Below are 23907 nucleotides of genomic sequence, written 5' to 3'. Positions count from 1 at the left end.
TAAAAGGAGCTTTTCAGTAAGAAAAAATAAAGATCCTAAGTAATAAGGAAGCATTCTGTAGTTTAATTAGCAGGACATTTTTTCCCTTACTGTTAACGTAAAATAATAGCAGATCTTACAATCAGTGGGATCTTAGATTTGATGAAATACACACAGTTAAGTTCGTTTGGGTCTCTGCTCCGATCTTTACAGCCCTGGACAACTTTGTATGGCAGTTCTCTTCCCTTGAAAGTTGTCTGTGCTCTACTGTTCAAGATAGGTACTGGTGGTTAGAGAGCAAGAGCTATACCTTTGCACTTTTTCTTGAAATATACTCTATATTCTCACTGTGCTTCCATGAAAATGCTCATTCATGGTTTATTTAATGTGGAAGACTAGGCCAAGTCATTCCAAAATGTTTTGTAGATATTGAAGGCAATTGTTTTCAAAGATGGTCCTTCTTATGCCCCCATAACATTTATCTAGATATGCTTGTTTATTTCTTTGTAATATTTCTAAAAAAGTAAATCTCTATTTTTTTTTTCTGAAAGGTGGTCCTGATGACAATTTAATTGAAGGTGGAGGAACAAAATTTGTCTGCAAACCTGGAGCCAGAAATATTACTGTCATATTCCACCCGCTACTAAGGTAAGTCCAATCCTGTGTAGTCACTGAAGGTCAATATTTTCATTATTGTTGCAGATGTATGGAATGCTAATAGGTCAGTCAGCATTGAAACATCATAAAAAAAAAACTTGTTCCATTTCTTAGGGCCTCACTATCAAAGTGGTCAATAGAATAAATAATGTCAACTCCACTAAGTAGCTATTTGTTCTCAGGAGTAATACTTCATAAATACTTTAGACTTTCTCTCCTACTCTCTGTCCCTGCCCTTCTCCCTTCCCCCGTCTTTTCCTTCCTCTCCTTATGTATTTCAGGGATGGCAAACTAGGGCCCATGGGAGAGGTCTAACTGCCACATGTTTTTGTAAATACATTTTTATTGACACACGGTTCATGGTTTATTTAATGTGGAAGACTAGGCTAAGTCATTCCAAATTGTTTTCATGCTCATTCATTTATGTATTGCCCATAGCTGTTTTTGTGCTACAATTGCAGCAGTGAATATTTGCAGCAGAACCCATATGGCCCATAAAGCCTAAAATACTTACTCTCCGGCCCTTGACAGCAAAAAATTGCAGACCCGTGATCTGTCTCACTAATTTGCACTAATTACTCAGATTTCCTTTGAGAATTGGCAGGTCTCTGAACAAATATGATTTATAAAACTAAAGACATTATATCAATCAAATACATGATTTTTATATGTTGAAGGAAAACTTGATGGTGACTATTAGGGTGCTCAATTTATTGTGATATTATGATGTAAGAAAATAAGAATCCATGATAGTTCTATTTAAAAAAAAATTTTAAGCCCTAAGTACCATTAAACGAGTACTTTTTGGGATGAGGGAAGGGGGTTTGTTCAATGGATCTAAATTTTCAGTTTTGCAAGATGAAAAAGTTCTGGATCTGTTAAAACAATGTGCATATAGTTAACACTTACTGTACTGCATCCCTGAAAGACGTTAATATGGTAAATTATGAGTTTTGGCTACAATAAAAAAAGAGAACTTTTGGGACTAATATAATATCTAATATATATAATATCTAATGTAATATTAATTATATGTTTTCCTTGGTAATAACCAGTACATATTTTTGCTGTATTTTCATATAATGAGTAAGAAACCCTTGAGTTCATTAAAAGTTAGATACCTCATATCATCATGTTAACTTTCTCAGGTAACTTCTATAATACTTGAGGCATGTGGATTAATGGTTAAACAAATGCTACTGAAATGGTCAGAGATAATACTGTATGTACTTTTTAAAAACATAAGTAAGTTATTACTGGAATTATCCTACCATCTCATTAGCCAAGAATTACTAAATTGATATCATTAGAATTCACTTAATTCTCATCTTTTAACCAGTTTTTTTAAAATTGTACTGGAATACTTTACCCAATTAGGTTTAAATGCAAAAAGCACAAATAAATAAATTCAACAACAGTAACAATAAAAATCCTCACTTTTGCACAATAAAAAAGAAAAGATTTTAAAAGAAATGTTTTTTATCTTTAAAAAATTGTTTTAGTAAACATTTGAGTAAATTTATGTAATTTAATAATGACTGAATTAAGAGAATTAAGACTATTCCTCTAAATGTACTTGATTTTATATACATATGAAATAGGTAAATTACAACATAAAGAATTTCTAGATTAAGTAACAATTCTCTCATATATGGACTGACTTTGGTAATTAATTTAGTACTCACTCTCTTCTCCAATTACAATTGATTTCTACTTAGTTAATGTTGCTAATTGTTAGGAAGATGGGAAACTACCTAAATCAGTATAGGCATCTTCTAACCTAGATTGAACGCCATAATTGACTGCAGAGCTCCTTATGGCTTGGTAAATGGAAGCCTCGTGCTTACATTTGTCCCTGAGTACAAAAGAAACAGACCCTGTGGAAGTTTTTGGCAGTGTTGTTAATAGCCACTTTTCTAGAGCTTTTTTCCTCATAAACATTTTTTCCTCTTTCAATGTGAAGTTAGTTGAATGGAAAAACATACCATTTCCCACTTAATAAAATGCAATTCGGGTAAAATACTGGTAGAACTTAACGCATTACAGTTCTTGACTATTATTGTTTAGTGTTATTTGTGCCTGCTTTACTAAAGAGTTGTTTTGAGGCTGGAGAATACTCCTATTAGGTTTACTCACTTGTTTGGTCTCTACTTTCATTCAGAATTGTATTATTATTATTATTATTATTATTATTGCTGACCTCAAAGGATTGTTTGAGGCAATCCAGTGTGGCATGTGGTGAGCTCTGATGAGCTGCTATTATTATTATTATTATTATTATTATTATTTTTCAATCCTCACCTGAGGAGTGAGGATATTTTCCCAATGATTCTTTAGCGAGAGTAGAAAGGGGGGGAGGAGGGGAGAGACACATCATCTGAGACACATCAATTGGTTTCCTACCACATGTGCCCAACCTGGGGCAGGGATCTGACCTGCAACCCAGGTATGTGCCCTTGATCAGCAATTGAACCCAAGACCCTTCGGTGCGCAGGCAGGTGTTCTACTACTGAGCCACAAGGGTCAGGGTCAGAATTTTATTATTGATTAGAACTGGAGAAAGTTTTGTTGCATGATTTACAATAGTTTGTCATTCATTCATTCTCTGTGTAACTCTTAATATTATGTGGTTTGTAAGGTAAGTCAACTCTTCTCCAAGGAGGTCATCATCATAGGCTTTAAATTAGCCTTTGATTCAAAGTGCAGCCTATCTTCTCAAACCATTATAGAGTTGTAGCTGATAACTCTTGATGGGCTTATGGAACTTCAAATGACTAAGATCTTTTAGTATTTAAAATTTTTTTTTTTTTAGTTTTTATACTTCAGCACTTGCTGATTATTAGATTTAGTATTTCTTCTAAAGTTTGGAAGTTTACTTTCAGTAATGATGAGAATCAGTGTGCATTATCATACTAGTATATTTTATTTTTACTATTATCATTAGAAAATTTCCAATTTCTTCTGTAGTCATTCACTTATTTATGGTCAATAAATGAGATGTTTATGGAATACTTGCAATGTGTGTTTTCCCTTCTCTAAGTTAGATCTGTGGTCTTGTTTAGAAATAGTCACTCTTACTTTTATGGGCTTATTTAAATATGTCTAGATACCTTTTTCATCCTTTTGCTCTTTGCTTTTTTTTCCGTGCTAGTTTAAAGTGAATGTGATTTAGCAACTTATGACTTAAAAGAAGATGTAACATAGTGGGAGAGGCAGTGTAGAAGAATGGAAAGTTAGGAAAAAGCATAATATTAAATTTTAAAAAGAAAACCAGAACAAGTTATCAAAGTTCAAATGTAGGTTCCATCACTTCACTTTTACTCACTGATTATTTCTTGAACTCTGATTCTATGCCAAGTTCTGAGGAGACAAAAACATAAGATGGAATCCTTGCCTGGCTGCAGAGGTGGCAAAAAGTTAGGAAGTCGAAAACACCAATTATTGGAGAGGAGGTTGATCAGTGGGATCTCGTATACCTACTATGTGAACTGGGACAGCCTCTCTGCAAACAGCTTGACGTTATTGAGTGATCACATCCTGTCCCCAAGTAGTCCCATCCAGATGTGTTTCTGCTGCTGTGCAGTGACTAATTTTCTTTCCGTCCCAATTTTCCAAACTCTTTTTCTCATTGATGGTAATAATGAGTCTTTATTTATAACTCCATATTAAAAATAAGTTCAGAAGGAACTCATCACTAATTGACTTTTATCACAAGCCAGCACTGTTCAAACATGATGTCATTGTTTTCCTCAACTCTTTCAGTGAGCTCTCACATACTTCTCACCCGCAAGGAAGAAACCCTCCTACGTGTGTTGCAGGGCCTTCATTTTTCCTTCCCTTCCCTTCTCCTGTGTCTCGCAACACTGTACTCTGTCTTCCAGAAACTTTGGCTGTGGCTTTTCCACACTTTATTTATTTAAAAATTGCTTTTCATAATTTTTATTCAGCTGCCAGTACATTCTTTGCAGCCTGAAGGTTTTCCCTACAGAAAACTGAACCACCTGCTGAGAACACCACACTGTGGATTCCCATTATGCTGTTTTATATATGCTCAGCAGTCGTTTATACTGTCCTCACGTAAACTTATTGCACAGGCTCCTCAGATCTGGTAACCTTGCAGACTTATCCTTGTACTCTTCTCAATTAATGCCGGCCCATCACCAGGAAACGCACAGGCTGTTGGAGGCAGATATACTGACTTCCTATTTGTTCACTCCTCATTAACCCTGCTGACCCCTCCCGTGAGTTGTTTACTTAATGCTTTTCCATACCGTTTTCTCTTTTTGGTTCATAAACCAGAAAATTGTCTGAGAGTGTGAAGTTTTAGAAAGATGAAGTATAGTAGTATCCTTGCTTCAGTCTTGGTCTAAAAGGGCATTGTGTGCAATTAAACCTTTAAGCTTTGGATGATAAGATAAGGGGTCATCTGATCAATTTTTCTCCTGGTGGGTCTAAATGAAAAACAAACAAAACCATATTGAAATAAATACACTTCAGGCCACACCGGGTAGATTCTGAAATACTTGCACCAAAATATAGACCCTGGAAATGATAGAACTGATGCCTTTTTCCCACCGACCAGTTTGCTATTTTTATAGCTTTCTCATAAAACATGCACGAGGAATGATGGATTCACTCTGATAAATGGAATTTATTTTCTAGGCCTTGAATTTGGAGAACAAAAGGGAGAAATGTTAATGTTGAAATTTGAATGGCATATTTTTCTTCTTTTGTCTAGGTCTGACATGAATTTAGATTGTTAAAATAAAAATTATTATTTTTGAATAATTATATCATGGTAATTATTAACCATGATCTAAATATAACTAAGCCTTCACCAAATGAAGTACATTTTATTGAGGTATCAACCATAGTTTAACATAGTGTAACACTTTTTAATCACAACTAATATATAATAACTTTGTGGCTGCTGTTTGGGGGGAGATGGGGTGAGAATTTCTTTTTCCCTTTGTGTTTTCATTTATTTATTATTATTGTTAATCTTTATTCTCTAAAAATCTGAAAACAAAGAATATATCATGTCTTAGATTTGTTAGTACAATTTCTTCATATGGCAGAAAATGGTTGAGAACAAAATGTATTCTAGCTTCTTGTAGCATCTAACTGAAGTATTCAGAATACAATCTAATGCTTGCTCTGTCTTTTTATCTATCCATCTATCCATCTGTGCATGTATTCTGGGCCAATAAGGCAAATTAGTGAGGACAGTTACAAATGAAAGCAAAGTCATGTTTGTGTTGCTCTGTGTTGCTGTCACCATCTCTTATAGGCTTCTGGTTTCAAAGGCGGAATCATCAAAGACAGACTGGGATTTGATGCCGCCTATCATTGCTTGAGAGGCAGAAATTCCAAGTCTTTAGAGCTAGGACAAGTCAGGACCAAGGACACATGAGTTCAAGGAAGCCTTCTCACTGTGTCCTCACATGGCCTCTTCTAAGTACATAAACCCTATTGGATCAGGGTCCCACCCTTATGATCTCTTTTAACCTTAATTATCTGCTGCAGAGAATATACATTAAGTTTTGCATTTAGAACACTGTGGAAATTAATTTAGTAAATGGTTTATTTAATCACTCTTTTAGCACTGGAACCATTGTTCCAATGGAAAGGCATTTTCTGTATTGCATGGTAGAGAGGATAGACGACTGAAAGTGGGCTGGGAGTAGGGTAGGAATGATCATAGTTAAATTTTTGATGTTTTTCAGATCACTGTGAGTCTTAAGTTTTTATGTATATAAAATAAAGGAGTCGGTTGGTCTGTATTTTTCTTTTTACCTTTTGAGTTTTGTGATTCTGTGATTGGGAAATGCTTTTCTAATATTTAGGGACTCCAAAGGCTTAACATTTTAAAATTTAAATGCTCAACTGACAGTGTATTTTTTTCTTTTGCTTATTGCTTCAACTAGCTTTTAAAAGGCATTTGGCTCTTTAGGGTAATGAGCACTTTGCATAAATGAAGTGTGTTTCCTATGAGACAATTGAAGAACAGATGTTTGCAGTCTTGGGGTGACTTGGCAGAGGTAAAAGGCTGAAGACATAGTAGATGACGGTGCCATTTAAAGTTGTAAAAATGCCACTGAGGCTTACTCTGTTGAACACAACTTGAATATTGAATATCTAGACACTGAACATTTTTCACTATTATCAGCAACACTTCATTAAAATCAGACAGCAATTAAGTCTTCCTGGGTAGAACAAAAAATGAAATATTTATTGGTCATTAAGGAGTAGGCTGGCATTTAGGTCAGTTAATGACTTGAAATTTTCTTTGCAACTGGGGCTTTGGTGATGGGCAGTATCTCTGGCTGTGCGCCTTTCTTAAGGCAATCGACTGTAAGAACAAGTAATTGTAACCACATAATCAATTCATATTTGCCTTTATAAAGAGTAACTTCTAAAAGTTAATCTTGACAGATACAGGAACTGCCAGTTAGCAATAGTATGGGGTACTGTTTCAAAGTTTCTTATGGCCTGGTTGTGAATAGCTGTGAAATTAAAGTTGGGGGATCAGGAAGTAGCTGAAACCAAACCTGAGGAATGAAAGGCTCTAGCATTGATTATGCCAGTAACATAGTTATGTTTCTAAAAATGATATTCCAAACTCCATGGCCTTGTGATTAATATTTTTATTTTTGTTGTATTCATTATTGTACTTATAATTCCACATATTGACAATACTGGCAGATCAAAGACATATAAAATTCATTGTTATTATTAAGCATAATAAAAATTTATTGGCTCATGCATTTAACAAAATTTATTGAGCAATTACTTTGTGCCAAGTGTTTCCATCTAGCAACTGACAAGTCTCTGACTGCATGCAATTTAGTCTAGCAGAAAAGTCAGACAACAAAAAGTAAACCAATGCACGTGGGAAACAGTATCAGGTTTATGAAGTGTTTATGAAGAACAACAGAGAAATTTGGAATTTAGTAATGACTGGCGGTGGTGCTAGGGGCACGATTTTATATAGGGTGAGCTGGGAAGGCCTTTCTGAGAAATGACATTTGATTGCAAGAAGATGAATACTCTCAAGGAAGAGTGAATAGGATGGTGTGAATGGGGGTGTGTGGTGCTGGGGTGCAGGCCTGGGCCTATAAGCAGGGAGCTTGTACACAGGGTTGTCCAGGCAAAAATTTCTCCTTTTTGTTTAAACAAGGATGGCATTATATTTAGATTGTAAGAAATTTGGGGGACTAGATCTGAAACTTTCAGCGACTCTGAAGACCCAGAGAGAGCCTCCTTTAATGGTTGTCAGGCTTTATCTTGCTGGCTTTGGAACACGCAGGAAGCCCTGTTTTTAATAGCACTTCTCTAATTAACATAGTGAAAATCCTTTGTCCCTCTTAACAATGATGTGTACTGAAATGGAAAAGAAGTCTTTGATATAGTCCACTTTGAAGTATTATCCAGAGATATGGAGCAAATGTTACAATGCCATTAGCCTGTCAAGATATTATTAAGGAGTTATTTATCCTGTGTGACATCCCAGATATATGAGAGTTTGCAAAGAATAGTTGTGACTGAACTGCATACTACTATTTGCTTGTAAACAGTAGGATGGGTTGATGGGCTGCTCTGCAGAAGGCCTGTTTTGCTTGCTTGTTTATAATAAGCTTTGCCAACAAATTTCCACAGTTTTTTTATAGAAAACTCTTTAACTACATATGAACTATATACTAGTATATTGGTCTAAAGCAGGTCTAACACAAGAGGTCTTTTTAACTTTTCTGGCACTAACTCATGCTAATAAATGAGTAAATTTGGTAACACCATTTTAGGTCTTCAAAATTCCAAATTTGCGTTCCTGTAACATCCTGGATTTCGGCTCTTTGTGTGATCTGTCCTTTCTCAAGTTGTTTCCTAACATTACTTCCACAGTGGAGGGAGGATAGTGGTTCAGATGCATCTCCTATACAAATGGGGCACACAGTTAACATTTGTTTAAAGAAGTAAATAGGCAATTTATCAGAGTGCTAGCAAAATATTTGTTGATTTGCAGTGAATGTTGTTTTCATTAGATATGAACAAAAATATATAAAATTATTTTTACTTTAGTAATGATATTGAAATAGGTCATTCTTTCTTTCATATCTAAAATGGGATATTACATATTTTTCAGATCTTTTTACCCCTGTCATAACTAGAAAGTGCCTTATGGGATAAAATACAGAAATATAAAGGTGAATTTAGAAATTTACTTTTTTATGCTACTGATCCGAAACTATGACTTTTATCATTTGACTAGTTAAACACATTGCCTGGCTGTTGTGGCTTAGCGGTTGAGTGTTGACCCAGGAACCAAGAGATCACCAGTTCTATTCCCAGTCAGGGCACATGCCTAGGTAGGGGCGCTGTAGGAGGCAGCCAATAGGTGATGTTCTTCTCTCATTGGTGTTTCTATCTCTCTCTCCCTCTCCTTTTCTCTCTCTCTAAAAATTTATAAAAACATTTTTTTAAATATGAGGCTACTTATTAGAACTTTAAATACTTTTCACCTTTTCTTTCTCTTACTACTACATTAAAAGTTTATGGATGCATAAAGTAACTTTTGCCTTATCATTTTTTCATGATTAGTGCGACACCCTTCCTAAAATCTTTTCTAATAGAAGAAACCTTGCTTTAAAAGCTTTCTTATTTAGCCACTGTTCTGTTTCCATTAGATTTTTACTTTTATTTAAAAAGTGTGCGATAGCTCCTGGGTCAGTTTTTGAATGTATGTGTATATGTATGTGGGTTTGTGTGTTTGTTTGTGTGTGTGTGTGTGTGTGTGTGGTTTGTTTTGAAAGAGGGATTTAAGTTTGATTACTTAGAGTAAGCATGAATGTCACAAGCTGAATAACTACTTTGTATTTCTTTTCCCGATATTTTTATCTTTGAGAAATGCACAAAATGTATCCCCACATGTCACTGTGATGTGTGCATTGGTGTTTGGAGGAATATTATTCCGAGTGTTCGCAGGTATATTTTTATACAGATACATGTTTGTCCTTAATGAGCTAAAGCTAAGCTGGACATTTTGAAAGATGCTGGTGATTAGATAGTCTAGCAAATAACATTGTAGATCATACATTATTCATGCATGAGTGGAAACGTGGCTTCCCTGTTGCATTTTTATGAAACACAGCGGTTTTTGTCCTGTCCTCAGAATTATGAAAAACATTGCTGTTTTCAGACTGTCTGACCGGTAAAGGCCTATGAAGCACTTGAATGGTGGAATATTTATATTTCAAATCCCTCATTTGAATAACTGCTTTGGAATTTATTTACAGATGTTAAATGCATTTAATCTTCAAACTAACCTTTAGAGATTATAATTTTTTTAGACCTTTCTTTTACTTCCATATGATGTGTGCTATATGGCTGAATTCTGATTGCAACTACCTGGCATTTTTTTTAAAATTACTGAGCAAAATGGAGAGCCAATCAGCACACATATCAAAGCACATCTCAACAACAATGTCAAAGAGGTAAGACATGTCAGTCTTGTTAGAAGAAGAGTACAGGCCATTTCTTATGAGGACCAGTAGGAAGAACTGAAAATGTTAGTGAAAAACAGAAGATTTGATCTCTATTTTCAAATAAATGTCTATCACAAGAGATAAAGCAGTTTAGTATCTTGTTGTTGCATAAATCTGGATTAGAACTCCAACATTGGTTGGATGTTAAAGAAATGTGACTCTACATATTGATAATTCTCTAATGAACAAGGCAATTCAAAGACAGAAACAGTTTCCTGAGAAGACAGTACCCTGGAGACGCTTACACAGAAGTGAATTTGGGATGCAGCGAACTAGATGCTGAGTGGTCAGGTCTACATTCTTTAAATCTACGATTGTAAGTCTTTCTAATATACTGTGCAGTCGGAGCTCTGGATAGAAAGGTTTCTTTCACTGCTTGTGCATTTGGGTTACTTTTTCATACCAGTTTAATGCTGCCGCTCATTGGCAGGATCAAGGAGTTAGAGCTGACTTCTGCATTATTTCAGCTTTGACTTTCTGTGTCCCAACACAAGGGTAAGAGGGAAACTTGTGTCTTGGCTGTATCAAGAGCAGTTGTTCCAGGCTTTCCTTCTGTCCTCTTTTGTTTTTCCTTCTCTGCTCCTATTTATATATTTTTCTGTGTGTTTTTTTTTCCTGTGCCAGTAACTGGTTCATGATGAGTTTAAGTCAGTGACTCTTAAGGCAACATGAAGACTGGCTTTCTTCTGCTGTAAAAGTTAATATGAAACTAAAACTGTGTTTCCAAATAAACCTATAATCATCGTGACTGCTGCTATGCTTTTTACCTTGTTTAAGTAGACATTTTGGATGTAGGTTTTCTTATTATCTGTTAAATTTTATAATTATTAATGAACATTGTTGGAAGCCTACATATAAAATACAGAGAAGAGTCTTTTCAGTGCAAAATGTGTACATAATTTGTGTGCTGCTTTTTATGCATTCTGAACCTGCATTTGCCTTGGATGCAATAACCAAAATATGCTTATTCAGCATTCAATGAAATGTGTTTATGTTCAGCCACAGGCCCATTTACATCTGATTTTGAAACCTGAATTGATAATGTAATTTGGTATCAAAAATATCATAGGAATACCTAGAGGAAAAACATGGTCTCTACTTTTAATAACTTATATTCCTTCGGGTGTTGGCCATACCTTGTTTCTCTGTATAATTTGCAAAATTATTTTACTGTTCCCCTTGCCCCTCAGAAAAGACACTCTCACCCCTATTCATTTTGTCTTCTTATTTGTGCTTTGCATACTTTCTTCCAGGGGCTTCTGCATAATACCAAGGGCTCGTCCTTGGTCATTTTAAGCTTTTTTTTTTTTTACTTTCAGTAATGGTCATTTGAGCATTGAATCATTAATGTTGCCTACAGTGTTTTTTTATATGTCATACCACAAGGGAAATGTTTTCCATTTCATGGTCAAGAAACCCTTTTTATTTTGCTTTTATACTCAAAAACAAATGAACAAACAAAAATAAACCTCAAACTAAGCAAGACTATTTTTTGAGATTTTGTTATTCAATAAGAAAAAGGCAAGTTCTTTGATTCATGCAAGATAAGCAAAAACAGACAGATATAAAGAATAGAGGTGGAAGTATCATAAAAGATGATTTAGTTTTTAATTACCTTAATTTCAGATTTTTTGTAAGAATAGTGGTTTTTAACTTGGAAATGCTGGGTCTGTTCTTTTGCAAATGAAACAGATATTGGAGTTTTTGATGTCCTCAAATAGTCTTCAGTACTTGTGGAAGAATAGGAATTATTTGCAAATTACTTTTGTTAAGTTCAGCATTCTTTACAGCCTATTACTGGAAGCTACCACATTGTAAGTAGATGAGAAAGTATTTGAGCATAGGAGGAAGAACAAAGTGAAATGCCAGAAGTTTCTATGAAATCACTTTTTAGTGAAAGAATATGGAGGCATCATAATTAGATTCTGTGAATTCAGAATCTGTAAATATTTTACAGGCTATTCTGTTTCTTTTCATTTTTATTGTGATATAACATGTACAAATGCTGATATACAATTAATAATTTATGAATTTTTACACAAGTGTAACCATAACCCAGATCAAAATATGGAACATTAATATAGGTCATTTTCAGGGCCCCCGAAACCTTCCTCATATTGACAGTCAATACCCTTTTCTAGGAAGTAACTATTCTTCTGATTTCTCTCATTGTAGAGAGACTGGTTTTGCCTGTGATGGGACTTCATATGAATGGAATCATACAATATGTCCTCTTTGGTGTTTGGCTTCTTTCGTAGGACATTGTGTCTGTGTTAGTCATTTACGTTATTGGGAGTAGCAGCAGTACTTGGTTTCTTTATGTCAGTCATTGTATCAGATATCACTGAAATTTATAGTTATAAAAACAATAGTCAATTATTATTTTTGAATAAATGAGAATTTTTTAGGATCTATGGTCCTAAAACTGCTTAAAATTGAAACTTCTTCAAAACAACTTCTCAAGAAAATTTTTTATTTCCTGTCTTGTGGGGCTAAAGAGCCTCTTAGGCAAGTAAGAGATCGTGGAGGCCTGGGGCTTGTTCCGGCCAGGTGATGCACCAGGGTGCCCAGGACCAGTTTGTCCACATGATAAATATAGACCGTGTTCTATAGCATTGGAAGTAAAAGTCAGGCGAGCTAAAGGTAGTTGAGTCTGAATTTCCCAGACTTAGGGATTATGAATCAATCAATGAAAAAATAACTGGCAACTAACACAGGTTGCCGGTTTTATTCAAGAGAAGGAATTTCAACACCAGAAAAAGTAAAACTATTACCTCAGAATTAAGTACCATACTTTTCAAAGAAAGATTGTTTGCAACTTTAAAGCAACATTCTTAGGCAAACCTCAGTATGCAAGCTTGTGTTTAGAAACAATAAAATTCAGTCAAGAAGGAGGGAGAAGTGTGACATGAGGGATTTATCAGGAGTCCATTGGATGTAAGACTATTGCAGGGAACAATGAGCAGGCATGGGCTGATGGGGAGGCCCTCACATCACTGCAGTGAGACTGGCTGTGAATCGCAAGGCTGTGGTGCATAATGGGCAGTCAGTGAAGATGTTTGGAGTAAATGAGCAAAGGAATCATCAGTAAGTGGGTGGGCTCATTGTAAAAGCACAACACAAACTTGATGAATCTTAAATATTTTAATAGGTCTTTGGAATTTTGCTTTTAATTCTCACATATTAAAAGCTATGTGTCTTTAACTCTTTATCTTGAGTCTATTGTTAATTATATTTATTCACTGTCTTCACTTTAGCTGCTTGACTATCAGAACATAATTCTGTGCAGTCACATTTCTCGTTGCCACTTTGCTTTTTGGGTTTTAATCCACCTGCACCTTCCTGGTGGCTGCTGGATCCCTGGGCAGCAGTGCCCTCCCGGGCAGGCCATTCTCTCCCTCTGCCCGGTGCGCTCAGGGCAGCAGCATCAGCAAAGCCATCAGTATCTCTTTGCATATTTTATTTTTTTTACATGTAAGTTGGAAATAAGAATAGAAAAGAACATTGTATGAAAAGAGGCTCCCAAATCCATTCTTTAAAATGGAATGAGAAATTCTGAGCAGGTTTGATAGAGGTGCATCGGTGCTCAGAGAGGTGCCCGAATGGATCTGCAGTCCTTTCTTATTTTGAAGCTTTCAGGAAAATTGAAAAGAGGGTCTCACTGAGGAATAAAAAGGAACCACATCCATCTCTGAAATGTGGGAGTCCCTCTGCTTCTTAAGCCTTGATTCATGACTTTTTTGGGGGTTTTGATTGACGTATTGATTTTTCACACTGCAACTTACATTCAACAGGACTTGACTGTACTTAAAGTAAAGGGAATTTGGGGGGAAATTCTTCCATGTAGTCATATTTTTCTGTTCATTATCTTTCAATCCCCTTCTCCCCCAAACAAATATTTATCCAGTGGGTACTGTGAGCCAGGCATTGCCCTGCCTTTGTGGAGACTTGTTCCTAATTAGGTTGTCCCGGTAATCTGAGAATCAAAGAAAATCCATTACAAGGAAGTCCATTATCTCCAGTGCTGAATTGCCTCAGTTTTCCTTCTTTACCCTTAAATTTTATTGTTGCAGAGGCACAGTTCTTTCTGTGTCCCTTCCTTTCCTGGGAGCTGTTCCTCCCCTAATTTTTATTCCATTTCTCTTCATCTCCTCTGGGATATTGTTTTTGTTGTTGTTGTTTGTTTGTTTCTTTTTTGTTTTTTAGACCTAATTTCTCCGATGTCTTCTGTCTTTATCTTTCTAATGGCTCTTTCCCTGAGATCTATCAAAATATATGCTCAACTTGACCTCTCTCCTTTCATAAAACCTCTTTCTGCATATCACCCCCTTCACCCTTCACTGAAAAGCCTCTTTTCTCCCTACTCAACTGTTCAATCTGTGCTCTTCATTTCCCTCCTTTTCCCCAAAGTTTACTTTGCACTCTATTGACCTGTAATACCTAATTGTCAAGTCTCAAGGGTATTTTTCAGTCTTATCTCTCCCGATTTTGTCAGCCTTTTACAGGGCTGATTATGCTTTGTCTTTCAACCTTTCCCTTCTCTGCTTCCCTGTCACCGCCATCTCTGGCCTCTCATTCCACTTCAGGCCTGTTAAGTTCTGTTCTCTCTGTTCTCACTCAGCACAAGTTCTCCACAGTCTGCCCCTAACCCCTTTCGGCTCACTGTACATTGTCACACTCATTCAGTAGTTGTAGCTGTTACTTTCAAAATGTCATCTCTGAACAGGAGCTCTGTCCCAAGGTCCAGGAGCCAGGGCAGTTCTAGAACTGAATGCATGATCTCCTTGTCTTTTTGTCTGCTTCCTGAGGTCTGTATCATCCTAAACTCTAACATTCCCCAGACCTCAGTGCCCTGTCCTGCCTCTCTTCCTCGAGTGTGTTTTCTCTCAGCCGATGCACTTTCCTTCTCTACCTGGTGAATTTCTACTCACCCCTCAGCAACATCTTTGCAGAGACAGCTGACACCCCTCGTACTCCTCCCCTTTCCTCTATGCACTTGTCGACCTGGCATGTAATTATTCTCTAAGTGCCTTTTCTCATAGTTCTCAGATGTTTCTCCCTCACAGAGAAGATGCTAGTGAGCATTTTCAATCGGCCTTGCATACCTGGAACTTTGTTGCTGTCCCGCACACACTCGGCTCTCGGTAATATCTGGTGAGTGGATTCACAATGTAAGCTTTTCATGGACAGTGGGATCCTACAGTTCTCAGTGTTGGAGTGATAATGGGGACAGACATGTTAGGTGACCATGGACAGTTCAGAGTTCAGGATTTGTGCTCCCGTGTGCCTCAAGGTCATTGCCTCCTAAAATAGATTTGTGTCCAGTTTTCCTTCTTGGGGTTAATTTCGATATCCAAATCAATTAATTACAAAGATAAATTTCCAAATGTGTTTTGTGGCTTAAGGAAACTTCTCCTTATATGCGTTTGATTACAATGATGGTCTGTAAGACTCCTTAAGGTAGACCGCTAATTTCCCTTGACAGCATGCACGCTTCTCCCTCCTCCCGTCCCCTTCCCTCAGCCCAAGCCCGCCCCCAGAGCAGCCTCCATGTGAGACATGTGTTTAATATTGCCTGTCAGCAAAGGTGCTTCAACAAGTCACTCAGGTTTGAAGTTTGCAAGCATACGTCCACTTTACTGAACATCACAAAGGCTGTCAAAAGTTTCATTTCCCCATATTTTCTCTTCTCTCTGGAAGAAAAACCATCACAGATGCACAAGTTAGAGGAATTTTGTCACAGGCTCCAGTGCTTCTGCAGGGAGTTTTATGTGTCCTTTGGACTGGGGAGAGGCAGGGAGCCCTGCTGACATTTTGAATGAATTCTTTCTAGCAACTTATGTGAATGTCACCACGAAGGGAGTCAATATCCTTTTTTTTCTGAGTATTACTTCCATCTCATTCTCTCTTTTGTCTATTTCCCCTAAAAAGGAAAGAGTGAGCTTTACTTAATGACCTTGATATTTCTTAAATTTCCATTTTTTTCTTTTAGTTTCTTCCTAGGCATTTAGACTCTCTACCAAACCCACTCTTGGGATTCATCCACATATGCCTTTACTTGGGAGTCAGATGAAATATATTTATGTGTGCTACACATATTTCAGATATGATGTTATTTGGTGGATGATGAATAACTACTGAGAAAGAAACCAGTTGCTCTTCAAAATATAATTAGCAACCCCAGCTCAAGAGAAGCTTGCATTCGGTTATGACAAAGCCTGTGGCATGCCCTCTGCAAAGATAAGGAAGGGAAGATGAATGCATGTTTAATGCAATCAGGAAGCCCCTCTGTAATTTAAATGCATTAGCATACCCTGAGAAACCTGGTAGTATCTGAATGTCCCTAAGATAACGCAAAGTCTCTTCCAAACAAACATGATTGAATTACTTGAAGAAACGCATTAAGACAACAGGCATGGTCCTTAATGGATCAACGCTGTCTGTATTCATTGCCACAGCAAACTGTTGAAAAACTACCACTGCTGCTATAAGGAGTCAGATTATTGATGCAGTCTTAGTGATTGTGCTTGCATTGCTCACATCCAATTTGCCACCAAAAGTTTGACGCCATGCAAACATTGAATTTCTGGAACATTAATATTGTTTCTCACTTGTGTCTAGAAATAGTAATGAACATACATCTTGAATCTTTATATCTTGGATTGTATACAAGAGAATAAATAATAGTTTGAAACATTCTGAATTCTAGGAATGTGAGGGTAATACAGATGGAACTGGTCATTTAAATGTACATTCTGGGTCTCACTTTTGCAATCTGCTTGTGTATTATAAAGGTCTCAGTCAATCCTAGTAAATAATAATAGAAGTAACTAAAATTCTTGAGCCCTAGTGATACACCTAGTTATGTTTTAAATGCTTAACATGTATTAGCTAGTTCAGTCTTCACAGCAACTCTTATGTGGTCAGTACTATTGTTATTCCCATTTTATAGCTAAGGAACTGGAGGCATAGAGAGTTGACATGGCTTTCCTGAGAGCACACTATTGTAAATGGAAGCCTAGGCAGAAGTACCCCAGACCTCCTACCTCCTACTCTCTTTTTCAAAGATGTGCCTTCATTCAAAACCCTTAAAAGAGAAAGTTTCTCAGACTCCGGAACTCTTCCCTGATGGCTCTGATTGGGCTGTTTGAGTCTGGAATATCAAATCAGCAGGAGACTCTGGAATCAGTTCATAAACACAATTCTCCTGTGGGGTTAGAATAAGTGATTTTCCTGTTTAAAAATTGAGATGAAAGACACAATATGAACAGCTCTGGGTCCCAGAGACACTGCAGGTGGGATCAAGATCAGAACCTCAGAGTTCTTCTCATGGTGGTCTAGTCTCACTACTATGCCCTTCTCTCAGTTTTGCTAATAAATGATAAACATCTAAAGATAGTTGAGCTGATTTAGAAGAAAACTGTATGAATTTAACTGGTTAATTTAGATATAAATATTTGTACAAGAACCTTTATTTTATAAATTTACCCAAGATAAATTTTTAAGCCATTTAAAATATAATTTATTTTTTAAAATTTCTCTATTTCAAGAAAGAAGTAGCATTTGACTGTTTTCAAAAGCAAATATTGCGATTCTCTTTTAGCTTTGGGTCTTGGTATGAAGTGAAATAAAAACCTTCAAGAATCCTTATACCCCTGCAGTAGTGTGTTCCTGATGAATTTCCTCTCTTGGCATTATCTTCTGGAAAACACACATTTCTCTATATTTTGCAGTGGTACATTATTTCTCAAATGACTTCTGCTATTGTGGACTCGCCTTCTTTTCAATGAGATATGATGAGTATAATATTGTTCTCAAATATTTTAGTCTTTATGACACTATTATGAATTGGCTTTAAACACATATATCTCCCATACTCCCTGCTCTTTATTTCAGAGCAGGATGATATGGTAGGGGCCATCAAAGGAGAAAAACAGTTCTGACTTACCCAGGTCATTTGTTAGTGACATCTCGCTAAGCCTTACTCTTATGTGAGGAAGAATGGCCACATCTATATATTATTTGGAAAAGAAATTGTATCAATTTTTTAAATTCACTTGTTCATTTAGTGTTCCTGCTTTTCTAAAAAGGATGCAAAACGGCTGGTTGAATCTTTTATTTGCAGTGTCATTAAACTGAAGTTCTGGGGAAAGAATGCCAGAACGTGTAGGAAAGGAAAGCCATGGACCTATTTCACTTTGCTAACTCATTTCTCTTGACATACCCGTGCTCTTCCATCCAGTGCCTAAGGGTCAGGAGGAGAGCGAACTGAACGGCGTGATTTTCTCTCTGGCGCATTGCGTGAATTTGCAGTGGGCTTTTTTCTGGAACTGTGCTAAGCGTCACTATCACACTCATAAAGGAAAAATCATTTTAAGCTTTAAAATTTAGTGTCTAGCATTTTTTTTGAGCTTACTGTTTGAAAATTATGACTCCGCCTTTTAAAAGTACTGGTTTTAGGAACTCTGTAATTTCTTCCTAATGTTTGCCGAATCCTCCTGAGGTTTCCTGGTTCCCTGGAATTCCTCTTCTCCAGATATTGACAAAATCATTAACCAAGCTGAAGCTTCATGATTACTTTTCCAGCAGCACCTCCCTTGCTCTTTATCATTACATTTAGTGATGTTTCATCAAGTTTTCAGTCTATGTGACAGAGTTCATATCCCAGCCAACTGGAATTAATTTGATAGCTAAGCATTTCATGAGCTGGCTCCGTAACATACTCTGCCAGATCCTGCCATGTGTGAAACATTACTGCTTTTTTACCACTAAAGATTATTTATAACCCTGACTTCTCCCATGCTCATTTGTGTTTCTGAAGCCGGGAGGGAGTCGTGCGCCTGTTCTGGCCCTTTCTCTTGGCTCTCTTCTATGTAAACTTCTCTAATGCTTTCAGTCACCACCTCTGTGTCTTTCCTTTGGAGCAGGAGGAGAAAAATGGAGTGGGTTGGAATGCCTCCCTCTTCTCAGCCAGAGGTTTCACCAGGAGGCTTTGGGGCTATCCCGCCCACCTGTGCTGCTCCCAGTAGTAGCTTTGGAGGGTGGGAAGAGGGAGGGAAGAGAGAGTGTGGATTGACAGGAAACATTGGAATGGCCCTCAATAGATAATTTTTTAAGAGCTTAGTCCTTGGAAGTTAAGATGATAATTGGCTGAATGGGAAACTATTGGAATATTATATTACTACTTTGGGGAGAAATAATTTAACTAAGCATTTCAGGGATAAGAGAGTGTTTATATTCCTAAGATTTGGTTATGTATCCAAAACAGACTTTATTAGTATTCTGAACCAGCTTCAAGCAAATTATTTTATTTGACCATTTTTCTTGTATTTATCAGTGTGATAATTTAATTTTATGGCCATATATATTATTCCCTAGTTTAGAGGTTTCCCTTACATGGCATGATTAGCAATCGGGTGTGAAATGATTATGTGGAAACATTGCTAGCGAATTACTGCTTGTCTAAATACTGTATGTTTTCACTTGAGAACGTTGGCTCTGGAATGCATTTCTGGCGCTGTGAGGGGAAAAACAAGTCTTGATATTAAAATTCAGCCAGAATTTAATTTGTGAACTGGAGCTTTCCGCTCACTGGTTCCTCCCACTGCAACAACCAGAGGTTGCTTATTTCCTTTCTGAAATGAACATTCTGCCCTTTAAGACTATTTAGTCTCATTTTTAATCTTCAAGTTGGTGTTTTGTTGTAGAAAAAGCCAAAACTTTACATGGCCTGTGCTGGTGTCAATGTATGACATAGGGTCTAAATTACAAACCCTAATTAGTACCACTTAGAGCTAATGGAATGGCCATTTCAAGGTCCCTCGTGCAGTAATTAAGCCCTGGAACCGGGAAGTGAATCTACTATTAACATTTCACCCTGATAATTCAGGCCGACTGTTCACACAGTGTTGAAGCCCAGGTCAGGCAAGGTATTCTTATCATAAGATGTAATCAATACCCTACCCTGCTGCATAGTCACTGTTCGGGGGGATTAACTCTAATCTCTAAAATAACTGTAATGGAAGACATACAGAGAGCGAAAAGGCTAGGAATCCTATCCTTGTTTTCGAGGTTATTTTATCCTCCAATAGAAAGAAATTGTCCCCAAAGCGTTCCAAGGATCAAGATTGGTCAGTTTTACTTCTGGCGTGGACATTTCTTCTGTGGCTCCAAAGAAAGAAAGAAAAAAGGGGGGAAGAGGGTGTTACTTTACTGATTTAATTATAATGACCGTAAAGGATCTTTGAATGTGTCCTAAGAATCGTCATGTGAAAAAGAAGAAAAATGGAAAGACGTCATACACCACATTTTCCCTTTTTTCTCCCCAAAGAGGGCCTCAGAGTTCTGTAATAAGTAAGTTTTTCCTCACTCAGGCATTTGATGTAGATGATTGACAGTGTGTGTAGAGACTGCCTCTCATTAGGGTCAAAGCCAAAGAAAACATCATAGCCAAGAAGATCAAATTCTGAACTGAAGCAGGAACTTTTCATTCAAACTTGAATAAATAGGGAGGGAAAGGATGATATATCTTCCAAAAAGGAAAAATGGAAAAGCTCAACACCTATAGTGTTTTTTTTAACACTACAGATTCTGTATTTGTTTTGAATTGAACATTTTTAGAAAAACATTCTGATTCATTAGTCTGAAAAATGATTTCATTATCATAAGAAAAGAATTGTTGACTCTAATAGAAATAGGCTTTGGTTCACTTATAGTATGAATTAGCCTCTAGCATGAAACCATAATATTAAGATACAGATTGCTTATTTATTGAAAGGATGATTTTAAATATTACTCTGAAGACTTCTGTCTGACCTCACTTATAAACTCTGAAACTATAGTAGGCAGGTACTGTCTGGTAGATTGATTTTCATTATCAGCTTAGAGCTAAATGGAAAAGCTGGTGGTTTCCTTTTCCAGGTAATTTGGATATGATGTTGATGGGGTATAACTGCCACTCTTTCACGACACCCACAGTTAATATCCTCACTGCAGATGGAAAGCTACTGGCATAAGTACTTCCAATACAAGGATTAATTTTTTAAAATTTACTTTTTCATTTACCTATATTGTTGAAACTATTACAGTTGTCCCCCTTCCCCCACCTCCTTTAACCCCCCATTTACCCTGCATCCCCCCAGACCTACCGCACTGTTGTCTGTGTTATCTATCTATCTATCTATCTATCTATCTATCTATCTATCTATTTATCTATCTATCTATCTAAAAGCCTAATATGCAAAGTGTCCCCTCTGGAGTTCGATCGCTTGCTATGATGTGCGCTGACCACCAGGGGGCAGCGCAGAATGAAGGAAGGCCCTGGCCAGCAGCCGGCAGCCGCTAGGGACCCTACCTGAATTTCGTGCACTGGGCCTCTAGTGTGTATATAAGTTCTTTGATTAATCTCTTCCAGCCCTCACCCCACTTCCCTCTGAGATTTGTCAGTCTGTTCCATGCTCCCATGTCTCTGGATGTGTTTTGTTCATCAGTTTATTTTGTTCATTAGATTCCACATATAAGTGAGATCATGTGATACATGTCTTTCTCTGTCTGGCTCATTTTGCTTAGCATAATACTATGTAGGTTCTTACATGCTATCTCAAAGGGTAAGAGATCCTTCTTTTTTATAGCTGCATAGTATATCATTGTGCAAATACATCTTATGAAAAATTATGAATTGTGGTTACTTACATAAAATCCTAGAAGTATAGTATTTTTTAAAAAATATTTTTTATTTTATAGAGAGAGGAAGGGAGAGGGATAAAGAGATAGAAACATCAATGATGAGAGAGAATAATCGATTGCCTGCCTCCTGCACATCCCCTACTGGGTGGGGATCGAGCCCACAACCCTAGCATGTGCCCTGACTGGGAATTGAACCGTGACCTCCTGGTTCATGGGCCGCCACTCAACCACTGAGCCACACCAGCCAGGTAAGTATAGCATATTTTTTAATGAAGATAAGTGGGAGGTGGTAAAGAGTTTTCTTTTTCTTTTGATTACCTCAAAATAACTTGAAAAAATGCAGTTTTTTTGTTCTTAGAGAAATATAAGCTTTTTAATTTGTCTTTCACATAATATTGAGATTATAGTGCTTTATTTGCTACAAATAACAATTGTTTCAAAAAAACACAAAACATGTATTTTATTTATGCCACTTATCAGAGGGAAAGAATGGAGCAAACGGAAAGCAAATGAAGGAAATAAAAAGAGGAATGGGTATCTAGAAGAAGAGAGCAGCGCTAGTAAATGAATGACATTGTGTTCTGTATGGCTCTCAAAACCTGAAGTTACATATTAGCATCCGTAGCGGAGCCCTCGTCTGGAGTATTTTCCTATAGATTTTGATGGACTGCAGGGTGTCTTTTAATAAACCGTCAGAGAGAAAGGACAGCATTGTCAATATTAGCAATAATAATGTTTTATGTTTGTACGTAGATGTTATATTTTCAGATTCCCTGTTACACTGAATTGGTTTGGAAGCCAAAATTGTAACTCAGCTTTCAGAAGCTGTTTTCCCTAAAGGTCAAGGCAAGCCACTGCCCTTTGCCAGGATGAAATAGTTCCCCTTGTATTTGCCCATCGCAGTTGAAAATGCCATGTACAAGGCAGGTTTTATTTGTAAAATTGTGTCGCCAAAGTAATTTTTTAGAGGGTGTTTAAGACTGCTTCACTAGTTTTGCATTTGTACCCAAATATATTCACCTTTTAGAACTTTGACTTCCCTTTGGCAGGCTAACAGGGTAAATACTTCTCTAATATTTTCCTCTGGGTCTTCAGCTCTGCAAACATTCATTCCTTGTAAACTCCAAAGCTCGGGAAATACGTTTCTCTTTGTAGTTGAATTTTTCTCCCTGTATAGCTCCATTTTCCTCCCTGTGGACAGAAAAGAAAGAGGAAGCCCAACTTTAGGAATTTTTTTCTGTTCTCGCTCTCCAAACAACCTCCCCATTTCTGAACTGCACAGGGAAGTGGCAGCGGACAAAATGGGAATATGTAAGGATGGTGCCTCTCTCCATGGGAATCAAGGATAGAGTGCCCAGGACAGCAGAGAAGTCGGGTGGAGGAATTCAGGTAGGAGATGAAAAATCTCATATAATGAAGACACCTAGTCTGGAAAGATCTAGGCAGTCATAGGGAGAAACAACTTTCTTCATAGACATCATGTATGTGTTTTTCCCCCTTTGAGACTCCAAAATAAGGTTTCTAATATATGGAGTGTTTTCTTAATAAGAAATGGAGTAGTGCACTTGGTGAGCTCTGTCACTTCAGCACTGGTTCTGGGCATGCGTGAAGAAGGGTTCATGAATATCAGTTCTGCATGAAATATTCCTTAGTAGGACTTAAAGGGGTGCTTTAAATTCCTTAGGAGTCTGAGGGCTGTGAGGGAGGTGGTTTAACCCTGGAGGCAGAAATACTATTGAGGTCCAGGTTTTAGAGTCAAACCAATTAAGTTTCATTCTCATTGTAGTCACCAAACTTTGGTAAGGCTCAGTTTCTTTATCTGTAAAATAGGAATAATACCATTAGCTTTATGGGATTGTTAGATGAGCCCATGTACCTAACTTTGAATTGTACTTGAAACACAGTAAGGATTCCATAAATGCTCTTTGTGGAGGCTGTTGTCAAAGAAACGGAAAGTGGATAGTTAATGGATTACCATTTTTAGATCATCTAAGAGTCCTTAGCATTTTAGGGCTGTTGGTTATGGATGGAGCAAACTGAAGGG

General features: G+C 37.0%; 1 protein-coding gene across 2 annotated transcripts in view; it reads left to right on the top strand.

The window, feature by feature from the left end:
* EXOC4 (exocyst complex component 4) overlaps nt 1–23907 on the top strand; it is a 653645-nt gene that overhangs the window by 237266 nt on the left and 392472 nt on the right. The window contains exon 4 of one of the 2 annotated variants that reach the window (XM_014533235.1): nt 531–627. In XM_014533235.1, coding sequence (XP_014388721.1) covers nt 531–627 — 97 coding nt within the window. The remainder of the gene's footprint in view (nt 1–530; nt 628–23907) is intronic. The other variant, XM_014533234.1, reaches the window with a different exon arrangement.

Source organism: Myotis brandtii, unplaced genomic scaffold (genome assembly GCF_000412655.1).
Source record: "Myotis brandtii unplaced genomic scaffold, ASM41265v1 scaffold956, whole genome shotgun sequence".
Lineage (NCBI taxonomy): Eukaryota > Metazoa > Chordata > Mammalia > Chiroptera > Vespertilionidae > Myotis > Myotis brandtii.
Note: the sequence above shows the minus strand (reverse complement) of the source record. Positions and strands in the feature narration are given on the sequence as shown.